The 13020-nt window shown below is 53.3% G+C and overlaps 1 protein-coding gene across 5 annotated transcripts in view; it reads left to right on the plus strand.

Moving 5' to 3' along the window:
• RELL2 (RELT like 2) overlaps positions 1–13020 on the plus strand; it is a 47244-nt gene that overhangs the window by 20291 nt on the left and 13933 nt on the right. For all 5 annotated transcript variants that reach the window (XM_073356176.1, XM_073356177.1, XM_073356180.1 and 2 more), the window contains exon 6: positions 200–761. In XM_073356176.1, coding sequence (XP_073212277.1) covers positions 200–761 — 562 coding nt within the window. The remainder of the gene's footprint in view (positions 1–199; positions 762–13020) is intronic.

Genomic DNA, 13020 nt, shown 5'->3' on the forward strand with positions numbered 1-13020 from the left:
GGTCAGAGGCTGGAGGGCGGTGCTGGCACGGTGATAGGATAGGAACGAGGGGTCCAAGGCCTGAGGGCAGCATTGGCATAGCGATAGGATGGGAACAGGGTGTCCGAAGCTGGAGGGCAGTGCCAGCACATTGAAGGGCTGGGTGAGATTGTAGGAGGGAGCGATCACCACTTGTGACCGGACTCTCTTGCCCTGGTAGGTTTCATGTGACCCACATTGAGAAGAAGCCCATTTTCCCAGAGCAGCAGGATGTGTCACTTTCTGATGGCAGCAAGGAAGCTGGGGCCAGAGACCCAGCGGTCCATAGCAATGAACAGCTCCATCAGGAGGGTCTGCAAAATGGAACCATCCAGACAGAGTGTTGTCCAAATGGAACAGGCCAAGGGGAGGATCCTCCTAATGCACCAGTCAAGGCAGATGCTCCCACCAATGGGCCAGTGGGGAAGAGGTTTGGTAAGACAGGTTCACTGCAGGACGTTGACCTCCAAGACCTTACCCCAGGGAATGGACATGACCAAAGCAAGGGGGAGGGGCTTCAGGCCCCAGGAGCACAGGGTGCTGGAGCCCCTGCAGACTTGCAGAAGGAGGTGAAGTGCGCTGAGCCACATGATGCCATGCAGGAGGAGGCTGTACCAGGGCCAGCTAATGAAACGGCAGAAGTTAAAGGAAGCCAAGGTGTACAAGAAGGAACCCGAGCTGCCATGGCAGGAAACAAGGATGCCAACAGGAAAGAATCTAGAGTGGAGGACATGGGGCAACAGGTAAGGTCCCCTCCACTCGTTCTTCATCCCCAGTGCAGGGTATGCAAAGTCCGCCTGGGGCTCCCTGAGCAGCCACTCTGCAGGGAGTTGTGGCTGAGGGGTGTAAAACTACAAGGGGATAAGAAAGTTCAGGCAAATACCGTATCCAAAGCCTGGAAGTGTTTGGTGCTGCTGAGCAGACCAGGTACCATGAGTCCACAGATCCATTGAGTTAGTGCAATGTGGAGGCAGCACAGTGGGCGCAGTGCAGGACAAGCAGCAAAAGTGTTATGCTGTGAGTCATTGCTCAGGTTTCCTTTAGACTTGGGTTCTGGAGACAGGGAGCAAATCTGCCTAATCCAGCGTAACCGCCCGCGAGAAGAGCTCTCCGAGAGCAGCTCCCTCAGCACCAGGCCTGCAAAGGCCCCACGGATTTCAGCCCATTAGTGTGATGAGCATCAGCTCCTTGAGGCAGAAATTGCCCAGACATTGGTGATGTGACTCCGTCTCCTTCCCTGGAGCAGAGCCCAGGGGCTGCGGGCACCTTCCTTGTCTACAGACCCTGATGGGAGGAAATGGCCCTTTTCTGGGAGGGGCAGGGGAAAGGCCAAGCATGTACTCAGGGAGGGCTGGGCTCCCTGCATGGGGCGGCTGTTACCAGCTTTGCCCGTTACTTTGGGGTATCCTCGTTTATTAGGATTACTCCTCTGGGGACAAGAGGGGGTTTTGTACTTCTATCAATGCACTGCTTGTGTCACTTGTGTTCTCATACAGAGGTCTACTTCTCCCTGCTGCAAGTCCCTCCCAATGGAGCTATCCTGCAGGACCTAGGTTAAACACACACACACACACACACACTAACAGAGCACATTGGAGAGGACCGGGTTAATCAGCACTCCCAAACTGACCCCTTATATGTCCCTGGACTCAGCAGGCTGGGTAGAGCAGCACCTCCAAGCTGCTACCCTCCTACGTCCCAGGTTCAGCACCTCTCTATCCCCACTTTCAAGTTACAATTGTTCTGGCAGTAGCCCACTTCATGGGCAAACCCCACAGGATTTTTGGGCGCTGCAGGGATTTTTAGCTTAGGTACAAGGAGCGTTGCTGCAGAGTGAATGAGGAAACCAAAAAACATCCATGAAGGGGAGAGAGAGAGAAGCAACCAGCTTAATCATGAAAGTTATTTATTGCCAGGTAATAACCATAGGGGAGCCAAACAAACAAAACAGTTATAATATTAAATCTAACTTGATTTTGTATATTAATAATATTTTTTTTAATTTTTAATTTAATTTAATTTTTAATAATAATATTAAATCTGCACTTGATTATAAAAGTTAGGTTTAGAAAACCATAACTGATCACAGAAGTCAGGGTCAGAAGGCTATACTTAGAGAGAGAGAGAGCTGGGTTCTTACCACTCCATGAAGCTTGAATCGATCAGGGGTCCCAGGTGGTGGGGGTAGCTAAGGGTCCAGAGTGCTAGAAACAGGCAGAGCCCCCAGCATGATCAGTCAGGAGAAGATGAAGTCCCAATGGCACTGATACAGACTCTGGATCCAGGCATCACACCCCTTACTTGAGCATGGATAGGGGTTTTTGTAGAGAAACAACAATGGTTCAAGGGAGAGCACTAGATTTGTTTATATGTAAACAAGGGAGTATACCAAAGTTGTTTTGTTCAGGTTAGACATGGAAGCTGATCATTCCTGGCTATGGGCGTTCCTTGGAGGGAGCTCACAGTGCAATTAGGCAGCTTCACTATTTTGGATACCAATAAAGGATTTATTACTAGAATTGGTCTGGTAACTACTGAGCTGGGTGTGTGCAGACGTGGGTTCATTAACATCTGGAGTGGAGATCCCCTATCATGCAGTGCTTCCCTTCTTTTCTAGTTCCAGAGTTCCGTGCGGTTCTTGCCTTGGAATCTCTCTTCTCCATTCTTTATGCTAATGGAGATGTCTACTTGTCCCATCTTTGATGCAAATGAAGCTAGGGGAGTTTCCTTAATCCTGTCATGCTTATCCCAGGGGTTTAGGTGTGCCTCCCACTGCCTTTTCATTGCTTTTTGTAAGCCTTTCTTCTGATACAGATATTGTTCAAGCAGAGGCTGGGGGTGGGCGGGTGTCTTTTATGAGTCAGACAGGCTGGGTACTGTGCCCTGATTCCCCCTGCTAGGTAACAAGTTCCCCCTTTGATAGGGTGCTTGCAATGAGCGAGTATCCCCATCACATCCTTACTCTGTGGTACCGGGTCTGATCTTCAATCCATTGCAGCCACCGCATCAGTCGCTGGATCCAGCAAACCAGTAGAACAAGACTAATTGCTTGTATAATTTGGAAACTGATGATTACCACAATGGGGCGAAGCATGATATTCAAAAGACCTGTTGCACTGGGGCTCCACCCAAGCAAAGTCTCCCGCCAGGAGTGATGGCCTGTGTTTTTAACTGTAGCTGCTAGCCTAGAGAGCTCCTGGTTGTGGTGCTGAATCTCGAGTTTGCCATTCTCCCGCAAAGTTCGGAGCTTCTGCAGCTCAGTCTGTAAGGAGGGATGAGTTAATAGTCCCTTAATGGCAGTGAGACCCATTCCCAGTGAAATGGGAGAAACCTCCTTGTAGAGCTCAGGATAGGCTTTTAAATGTTGTACAGTCCATATAGGCACTGTACACTTAATATTACAACTAACAATAGTGGTTACATTACGGAAACAGCAATTAACGTAAGGCACCATGGGTTGAATCCAATGTCTATTAATCAATACAATATTACATTTTGTTCTTACACACACGTGCTTTACCAACATAGATAAAATCAAGACCCCTTTTCCTGGGTAACATTGAAGGAACAGTGAGACTTATTCCCAGGTTGTGGGAAGAAGTATTCATCATGTTCCTCCAATGCTTGGTCTTCACAGATATAGCCCAAACATTCTTTCCTCCTACACTCCTTTACATTTACTGTGTTCCACACATTATCTTTCTGCCAGGCCCAAGTGTTAGGATCTCTGAAGTACATTATTGAGTTATCATTTGTCTGTAATCCCAGTGGGACTACTGGGTGGATTACTCTAATTTCTTTACCTGCCACAGTTATCAAAAATAACTGCAAGCTTTGCTGGTGGTGATTGTACAAAGCATTAACTAGTCTCCACCAGGGCCATAGGACTAATTCTTCTTCTGTTACATGGGACTGAATCAAGGTTGATTGCCTCCATGGGAATTTGTCCGGCTATGGCTTGCCGAATCATTCCCATGATTACGTTCTGGGTGAGAGCCTGAGTTTGCTCACATGCTGAGGTCAATGAGACATTATTCTGGAGGGACTGTACATCAGACATCATTAACTCTTCGTCTTTTTCTATGAGTCTTTCCCACCCAGGAAATACCTTACTTATTAACCGCTGTTCCTCACTTAACTGTTTCAAAGATGCTGTTAATGGGGTTCCCATCTTTCAAGGCTGATTCCCCACTCTGGCACTTGGAGTGCAGAAGGTGGGGGCCCTCAAGGATTCTAATAATTAATACTGGCCACTCCAGGCTTGTATTAAACTCCCAAGGTTACAGCTTTTCTCTGACCTTGGATGGGTAGATGCTGCCATCACGCAAGTGCCAAAGCCCTTTGAGCACCCAGGAAGGCGCACTTGGGAATTCCTTCCTGTGGGGTACCCTCAAGCTCTTTCACCTCCCCTCCAGGGAAGAGCTGAGAAAGAAAAACAAAGGAAATCAGCTGTTGCCACCAGCTAATTAAAACAACATGCACAAACCTCTTAGGACACAAAAATTCAATTCTGTTCTTTAAAAAAGGTAAACTTTATTAAAAAAAGAAAAAGGAAGAAAATACATTTGGGAACTTAGGCTATTGCTAGATTTAAAGAGAACAACTACAATGATTAAGCATCAAGAATAGTTTCTTGAGGTCCAGCTTAAAGGTTATAAGCAAAATAAAAGCATTTGGCTTAGCACAGAAGAGACCACAAGCCATAAATAAATAAAAAGAGAGAAACCTAATCGCATCTTCCTAGACATTTCCTGATCTACTTACATATCTGGGATTTCAAATGAGTAGTTTCTAGGTATGATACTGAAGATTTTTCATACCTGGCCCCAAGCTTCTTACAGCATAGTTGCTCCCTGTCTGCCTCTCCCCGAGAGCAACCACAGATAGACAAAGGGGAAGTTTTTTCCCCAAGTTTAAAAAGTTCTAGTCTTCCCATTGGTTCTTTTGGTCAGGTGCCCACTCCCTTTCTTTTACTTATGCATAGCAGGGAGACTTTTTAACCCTTTACAGGTAAAGCAAGTAGAGAACAGCTACTAAGAGGGATTTTATAGCTAACTGGCTGTCTGGGTGTCCATAAAAGGGAGCTACCCCTCTTCCCCCCCTTCATTTATCACACCATCTTTCCTATATTTTCAGTGGCATATGATAGAAGTTCTGGCTAATAAACTATGTCTGCCGCATCAACTAAAGAGATCCCTGTTCTTGCAGGTGCAATCCAATCATTTAATTCCCTTTGTACTCTATTTACATGGTCAGCCCCTTGCCACATTCTTACCCATTCATCCCAACCCTTATGGGTAGTTCCAATCAAGGGAGTGCATACAGGTGCTATGTGAGAGATAGTCATACCTTCTAAATGGATTTGAACCTCCTTCAGAGAATTCTGAAGATGAAGAACCAAATGTTCTTGTTGATCCAATTTAAACACAGGGGGTCCTGAAATTGGGGCTCTTAAATGTCAGAGGAGAGTGAAGTTTGTGATCAGAGGGTCAAAATTTAAAACTGTTTTTTGTTGTTGGCCCAACCTGAGGAGCTGCCGACAGCATAGAACTGGTAGTGATGCTGCAGGGCCAGGGGGTTGCTTCCATTCCCATAGAATCCATGTATGTGGCACAGCAATTTTACTTCCTGGGCTCCAGCTGGCAAGCACCTCCAGAGGTTCAGAGGGATTGCAGGTTCAGCATAGAGAATGGACAGCATCAGACTCCAGACACTTGTGAACAGCAGGGTGCTGGTGCAATGATGGGATGTCATGGCTCATGTTCGGGATCTGTGAGGGGGCAGAGAAGAGAGAACAAACTCCCACACTCCCCCCGTATATACTGGGAGAGTCTGGGACCAATCCTGCATGGTGAACATGAAGCAGTGACCTATGTGAGTGTGGCCATAATAAGTTGAAGACTTCTCTGGCCTTTTTCTGCCTCAACATCGGGGTAGGCACTGACAAGCCCACCCGACGCGTATTTTCCGAAGGCCCCAAGCTGTTCCTTCTTGCTAGCCAAGAAGGGTGGCTGGCAGGATGGAGAAGACAGTTATACTATTCCTTGTGGGTCAGATGGTTTACCCTTCCACTCTTTCAGCTGTGAGGAATGAAACCATTTCCACCAGGGTTTCCCATTTTTCCCATTTAGGATTTCTACCTGATAAACACTGGGACTGGCCCGATTCACAGTAAAGCAGGGGCCATACCAGGTGTGTGCCAAAGAGTACTCCTTTGCTGAAAACTTTCTGTACATTACTGGTTAGCCTAATTGTTACCCGCACAAAATTCTGTTACTTACGCTCTAGGGCAGGGGTGGGCAAACTTTTTGGCCCAAGGGCCACATCGGGGTTGCAAAATTGTATGGAGGGCAGGGTAGGGAAGGCTGTGCCTCCCCAAACAGCCTGGCCCCTGCCCCCATCCGCCCCCTCCCACTTCCCGCCCCCTGACTGCCCCCCTCAGAATCCCTGACCCATCCAACCCCCCCTGCTCCTGGTCCCCCAACTGCCCCCTCCTGGGATCCCCCACCCCATCCAACCCCCCTGCTTCCTGTCCCCTGACAGCCCCGCCCCCTATCCACACCCCTGCCCCCTGACAGGGCCCCTGGGACTCCCACACCTATCCAACCCCCCCTATTCCCCATCCCCTGACTGCCCTTTCCGCCCCAGAACCTCCGCCCCATCCAACCGCCCCCTGCTCCCCGACTGCCCATCCGGGACCCTCTGCCCCTTATCCAACCCCTTCACCCTGCTCCCCACCCCTTACCATGCTGCTCAGAGCAGCAGGAGCTCGCAGCCCCGATGGAGCCAGCCAGCCAGGAGCCGCAGGCTAGAGTGCTGGCGGCACGGCGAGGTGAGGCTGCGAGGATGAGGGACAGTGAGGGAGGGGCCGGAGGCTAACCTCCCTGGCCGGGAACTCAAGGGCTGGGTAGGACGGTCCCGCGGGCCAGATGTGGCCCGCGGCTGTAGTTTGCCCACCTCTGCTCTAGGGGCACCCACCTTTACCCAGTTCCTAGGGCTCAAGGCATAACCCTCTTAATCTAGGCACTCACACCTTTTCCCAGTTCCTAGGGCTCCAGGCGAAAGGCACCTAATTTTACCCTCCTAGTGAAATAGTTTTTCCTAATATCCAACCTAGACCTCCCACACTGCAACTGGAGACCATTGCTTCTTGTTCTGTCATCTGCTACCACTCGGGTTACCCGATAAAATTGGGACTGTCCCAATTTTTAGTTCTTTGTCCCGCGTCCCAGCTGATGCACGGTCGGGACACCATTTGTCCCGATATTGCAGCTTTCGTTGCTTTTTTTTTTTTTTTTTGCTTCCCCCATGTATCCCGATATTTTGTCCATTTCATCTGGTCACCCTAACTACCACTGAGAACAGCTGAGCTCCATCCTCTTTGGAACCCCTCTTCAGGTAGTTGAAGGCTGCTATCAAATCCCCCCTCACTCTTCTCTTCTGCAGACTAAATAACCCCAGTTCCCTCAGTCTCCTCATAAGTCTTGTGACCCAGCCCCCTAATCATTTTAGTTGCTCTCCGCTGGACTCTCTCCAGTTTGTCCACATCCTTTCTGTACTGGGGGGCCTAAAACTGGACATAATACTCCAGATGTGGCCTCACCAGTGTTGAATAGAGGGGAATAATCACTTCCCTCAGTCTGCTGGCAATGCTCCTACTAATGCAGCCCAATATGTCCTTAGTCTTCTTGACAACAAGGGCACACTGTTGACTCATATCCAGCTTCTCATCTACTGTAATCCCCAGGTCTTTTTCTGCAGAACTGTTGCTTAGCCAGTTGGTCCCCAGCCTGTAGTGGTGCATGGGATTCTTCCATCCTAAGTGCAGGACTCCGCACTTGTCCTTGTTGAGCCTCATCAGATTTCTTTTGGCCCAATCCTCCAATTTGTCTAGGTCACTCTGGACCCTATCCCTACCCTCCAGAGTATCTACCTCTCCCTGCAGCTTAGTGTTGGCCGCAAACTTGCTGAGGGTACAATCCATCCCATCATCCAGATTATTAATGAAGATGTTGAACAAAACTGACCCCAGGACCTAAGTTCCCTGTAAACTGTGTGGCTATGCAGCAGCCTATTTAGTGCCATGCAGGTACTCATGGAACCTGCCCAGGGACTTGCTGTGGCTGGGGACTGGCCGGGGGAGGAGCACCCCTCCCCCAGCCCCAACCTAACCAGGCCCCCAACCTGACGTGGCCAGGGCGCCCCTCCCCTATCCCCAACCTGCCATGGCCAGGGCACCCAGCCCTGCCGGGGTGGCCTGACCCGGCCCAGCCCAGCCCAGCCCGGACTCAGGAGCAGCTTGGGGTGGCGCAGACCCAAGAGGGGCCTAGCTCGGCCCAGACCCAAACATGGACAGAGCGGCCCAGCCCAGCCCAAACCTGTGTGTGGCCGGAGCGGCCTGGCCCGGCCTGGACCCAGGCACGGCAGAAGCAGTGTGGCCCAGCCCAGCCCAGCCCTAGCCACAGCCAGGGTGGCGTGGACAGCCCGGCCCCAGGCGCACCCAGGGCGGCACAGCCCGGACCCAGGCACAGCTGGAGTGCCCCTCCCCTGGCTTGAACCCAGTCCAGGCCTGGACCTGCTGGGGCCAGGGAAAGGGCACCTATCCTTCAGCCCCAACCCCAGAGATGCCTCAGCAGGGAGAGGCGCCTCTCCCTCACAGCCCAAGTGTTGCTGCAGGGAGAGAGAGCTGGGGGGAATCCTCTCTCCTTGCCGTAGCCCCAGAGCCCCCTCCTGCACCCCAAGCCCCTTATCCCCAGTCCCACCCCAGAGCCTGCACCCCCAGTCGGAGCCCTCACCCCTGCGCCCCAACCCTCACATATCACCTCCATATTGGTGCACATAAAATTAATTCCGCATATGGGTGGGAAAAATTAGTGGGAATGCTGCCCAGGACCGACCCCTGGGGCACTCCGCTTGATACCGGCTGCCAACTAGACATTGAACCATTGATCACTACCCTTTTAGCCCAACGATCTAGCCAGATTTCTATCCACCTTATATAGGGTGACCAGATGTCCCAATTTTATAGGGACAGTCCCCATGTTTGGGTATTTTTCTTATATAGGCTCCTATTACCCGTGGGGGGCTGTGGGCCCCAGGCCTCCTCCCCCCCAGGGTCTGGGAGGCAGGAGCTGTGTGGGGGCACTTTTGGATGCCTCACAGGCCCAGAGTGGCCCAGGGGATTAGCGGGGGGCTGGGAGCAGCCCGCTCCAGTTCTCTTACCCTGGTCCCAGCCATGTCGCTCAGGGGAGGAGGCTTGGGGGAAGGGATCCGCCCCCCACACTCACCAGCAGCGGGAAATGAAGCAGTCCAGCCCCAGCCTGCTGTATTCTGCCAGCTCCCAGCCACAGGGCTCCGCTTCCCGCCGCCAGTGAGAGCAGGGGGTGGTCCTTTTCCCCAACCCGAGCGACATGGCTGGGGCTGGGACAAGGGAAGCGGAGTGGGCTGAGGCCGCATCGCTCCGCTTCCCGCTGCCAGTGAGTGCAGGGGGCGGTACTTTCCCCAACCTGCAACTCACCGGCGGCAGGAAGCGGAGTTCCACGGCTGGGATCTGGTGGAGTGGAGTGGGCTGAGGCCGGGTTGCTCTGCTTCCCACCAATGCCAGTGAGTGCGGGGTCGCTGGGGGGAAGAGGTGGAATGCGGGCAGGCCAGGGGTGGAGCATGGGGGAAGGTTAGAGGTGGAACAGAGGGAGTTGTCCAGGGCCCCACACACCCCTAGGGACGGGCCTGGCCCTTGCAGTGGGCACAGCCCTTAGAGGGGGTGGGGGCTGCCGAGGGATAGGGCTGGTTACCAGGGCTGGTGCTGCTACGTATGCAGCAGGCAGCTGCCTAGGGCACCATGAAATTTGGGGCAATTTGGTGCCCCAAATTTCATGGTGCCATATGCAGCTGCGTATGCCTAAGGACAGCCCTGCCTATTACCCCCCACCCTGTGTCCCAATTTTTCACATTTGCTGTCTGGTCACCCTAACCTCATAGTCCATTCATCCAATCCATACTTCTTTAACTTGCTGGCAAGAAGCCGGCGGGTGGGGCCAAGGGGTGGAGAGGAGCCCTCGGCCAGCTGGTGGGCAGGCCAAGAGGAGCAAGTGGTGGGTGGGGTAGGGGAGCTGGCGGGGTCTCAGGGCACAGTGCAAGCAGAGCAGGCCGGGGCCCCTTCTGAGCATGGGCTCGGTTCCATGGAGCCACTGGTGAGCTGGAGCCGGTTCGCACCGGTTCGCTGGAACCGGTTGTTAAATTTAGAAGCCCTTTTTAAAAAGGGCTTCTAAATTTAACAACCAGCCAAAAGTGGTGCCTTAGGCGCTGACTCTGTGGGTGCTCCGGGGTTGGAGCACCCACTGGCAGCTCCCCGCCCCGTGCACGGCCCCAGCTCACCTCCGCTTCGCCTCCGCCCCGAGTTATGCTCCGCACCGCTCTGCTTCTCCACCCCCCTAGTTTCCCACAAATCAGCTGTTTGCGCGGGAAGCCAGGAAGGGCTGAGAAGCAAGTGGTGGCTTCGCGCTCAGGCCCAGGGAGGCGGAGGCGGAGCAGAGGTGAGCTGGGGCGGGGGGGCGCAAGGAGGGCCGTCCGCACCGCATCAGGTAACCCAGGGGGTGCGCAGGAGAACCACTCCCTGCCCCAGCTCACCTCCACCTCCCTGGGCCTGAGCGCGAAGCCGCCGCCTGCTTCTCAGCCCTCCCAGACTTCCCGTACGAACAGCTGATCCGCGGGAAGCCGGGGTGGGGCGGAGAAGCAGAGCGGGGTGGCGCATTCAGGGAGGAGGCGGAGCGGAGGTGAGCTGGGGCTGGGTGTGGGGCCGGGAGCTGCCGGTGGAGTCTCTGCACCCACCAAATTTCCCCCATGGGTGCTCCAGCCCCGGAACACCCACAGAGTCAGTGCCTAAGGCGCCGCTTTTGATGTGATCAGTGGGGGGAGCAGGTGCTCCCCCGCTCCTCCCCTAGCTACACTACCCCACCCCTAGGAGCCAGAGGGACCTGCCAGATGCTTCCTGGGAGCCGCCCCAGGTAAGCACCACCAGGACTTCCCACCTCACCCCCCGGCAGATCCCTCTCGCTTTTAGGGGGCGGGGTGGGCACCCACTACGGTGGCCCACGGACCCTCTTGCCTGGTTCTGGGGGCAGTCAGGGGACAGGGGAGGGGAGTGGATGGGGCCGGGGTCCCGGGGGGCATCAAGGAATGTGGGGGGGGGTTGGCTGGGGCAGGAGTCCTGGGGGGCAGAGGTGGGCTAGGACCCCCTCGTGGGGTGAGGAGGGAACCGGTTGTTAAGATTTTGGCAGCTCATCACTGCATGGAGCCACTTGCACCATTGTAAACCCGGCACTGTCTGGATGACAGTCTGCACAATCCCCCTCCTATGGCATCACCAAGCATCATGGGGTCAGAGCCCCCAGCCTCACGGACTGCTGCTGTAGGTCATGAGCAGGAGCTCAGTGGTGTACACTGCTGCCCCACTGGGCCCTTTTGGAACAGAGCCGGCATTTTAATTGTAGAGTGGGATTTTCAGCAGGGCTCCCCACTGGCCTAACTCTGCTCTGAGTCCAGCGGGAGCCACATTAGGCAAACACTTTGGGAATTCCCCCCCATGCAGCTGGAGGAGTTAGAGTTAGGGGCAGGCTTTTTACACACTTTTGGGACCCATCTGGCCATTGTGTTTTCTTCATGTTTTCAGGCCTTTCCTTTATAACTGAGACCAAGTCCTCTGGCCTCAAGCCATGTCCCTTCTGTGATGGTGCCAGGGCCATGACAGAGGTGTATGATCGATTTCTTCTCTGCTTAGAGGAGGGGCACGTTCCCAGATGAGCTCTTTGTGCCATGCTTTTACCTAATGCACATACAGAGCTAAAAAGAGTCACCCTGAGCTCCAGCTGCTGGGAGCGGCCATGTGGGCGACTCTTCCTGGTTCTGATTGTTCAGAGGAGTTGCCACCCACACTCTTGCCCGTTGAGTCAGGAACAGGTATCCAGATGGGTTCTGTGCCTGGGTTAAATGCAATAGCCAGAACACAGTGATGTCATCCCAGATACTATGCATCTGGTCTGAGAGTCAGTGTGAAGAGCCTACAAGGAACTCTCTGGCCTTTTTGTCATGTTCCCAAAAATCTAGCAGCAAGAGTAGGAAGAGGCTGACTCCACCAAAAGCACTCGCTGACTTGGATGAAGAGTCCATGTGCCCGCCCTATGGAGCTGGTTCTGGAACTGGTTCCTGGCATGATGTTTTGTCCTCCGAGCTGAGGAAGGAGAAGCCCAGCCATGAGTCACACACCTTGTCTTGACATCATGACTGCATGACACTATACCAGCTTTGCTGCCTAGAATGATGGGGACCTGCCTCTGGAGCCGCAGACCCAAGGGTCTCTGCTGCATTGGGCCGGGGCGTTCTGGTGTTGGCTGCCCTGGGCTCAGTTGCCTTGGTGAGAGCCTTTTAGCGCTGCATGCATCAAGCTCTCTTCCCTGGTGCTCAGTATTTTGGTTAGGGATCCTGAGCAGTGGGACAGTCAATCTAGGGTGTCAGTTATTCTGGCACTGTCTGCTACTTTGATTGAGATCCCGGTCACAGATCTGGTTCCCTCGGCACCAGCCCTCCCGAGCCATAGTTTCTGTAGGCTTTGTTATCTTCTACAGCTGTGAGCTGGGAACCTTTCTCTGCTTCCCTTGTTCGTATCTCCCCATACCACATCCTGGAGGGGTCAATCCTGTGGCTGTTGATGACCTCACTGCCTTCTGGGATGGTGCCTGAGTTGCACCCCAGGAGCACTTGCCCTTATGGCCTACTTACGTGCCTCAGCTCGAGTATTCCCCTGGTTTGTGGGTTCCTCTGGGGATGAATCCACCTCCTCTTAGGGACCACTAGCACTTGGTCCTTTTGGATTATGTGGACTCAGTCACCTGAGACCTAGGAAGCCAGCCGCTACTCTACCAGAAGGACTGGGAAGTCCCATGTCATCTCCTTTTACGAGATGCCTTTTATCAGTTTGTGACGGGTTGGATCACAGAAAACCCCCTT

The sequence above is a fragment of the Lepidochelys kempii genome, chromosome 8, assembly GCF_965140265.1.
Source record: "Lepidochelys kempii isolate rLepKem1 chromosome 8, rLepKem1.hap2, whole genome shotgun sequence".
Taxonomy (NCBI): Eukaryota; Metazoa; Chordata; order Testudines; family Cheloniidae; genus Lepidochelys; species Lepidochelys kempii.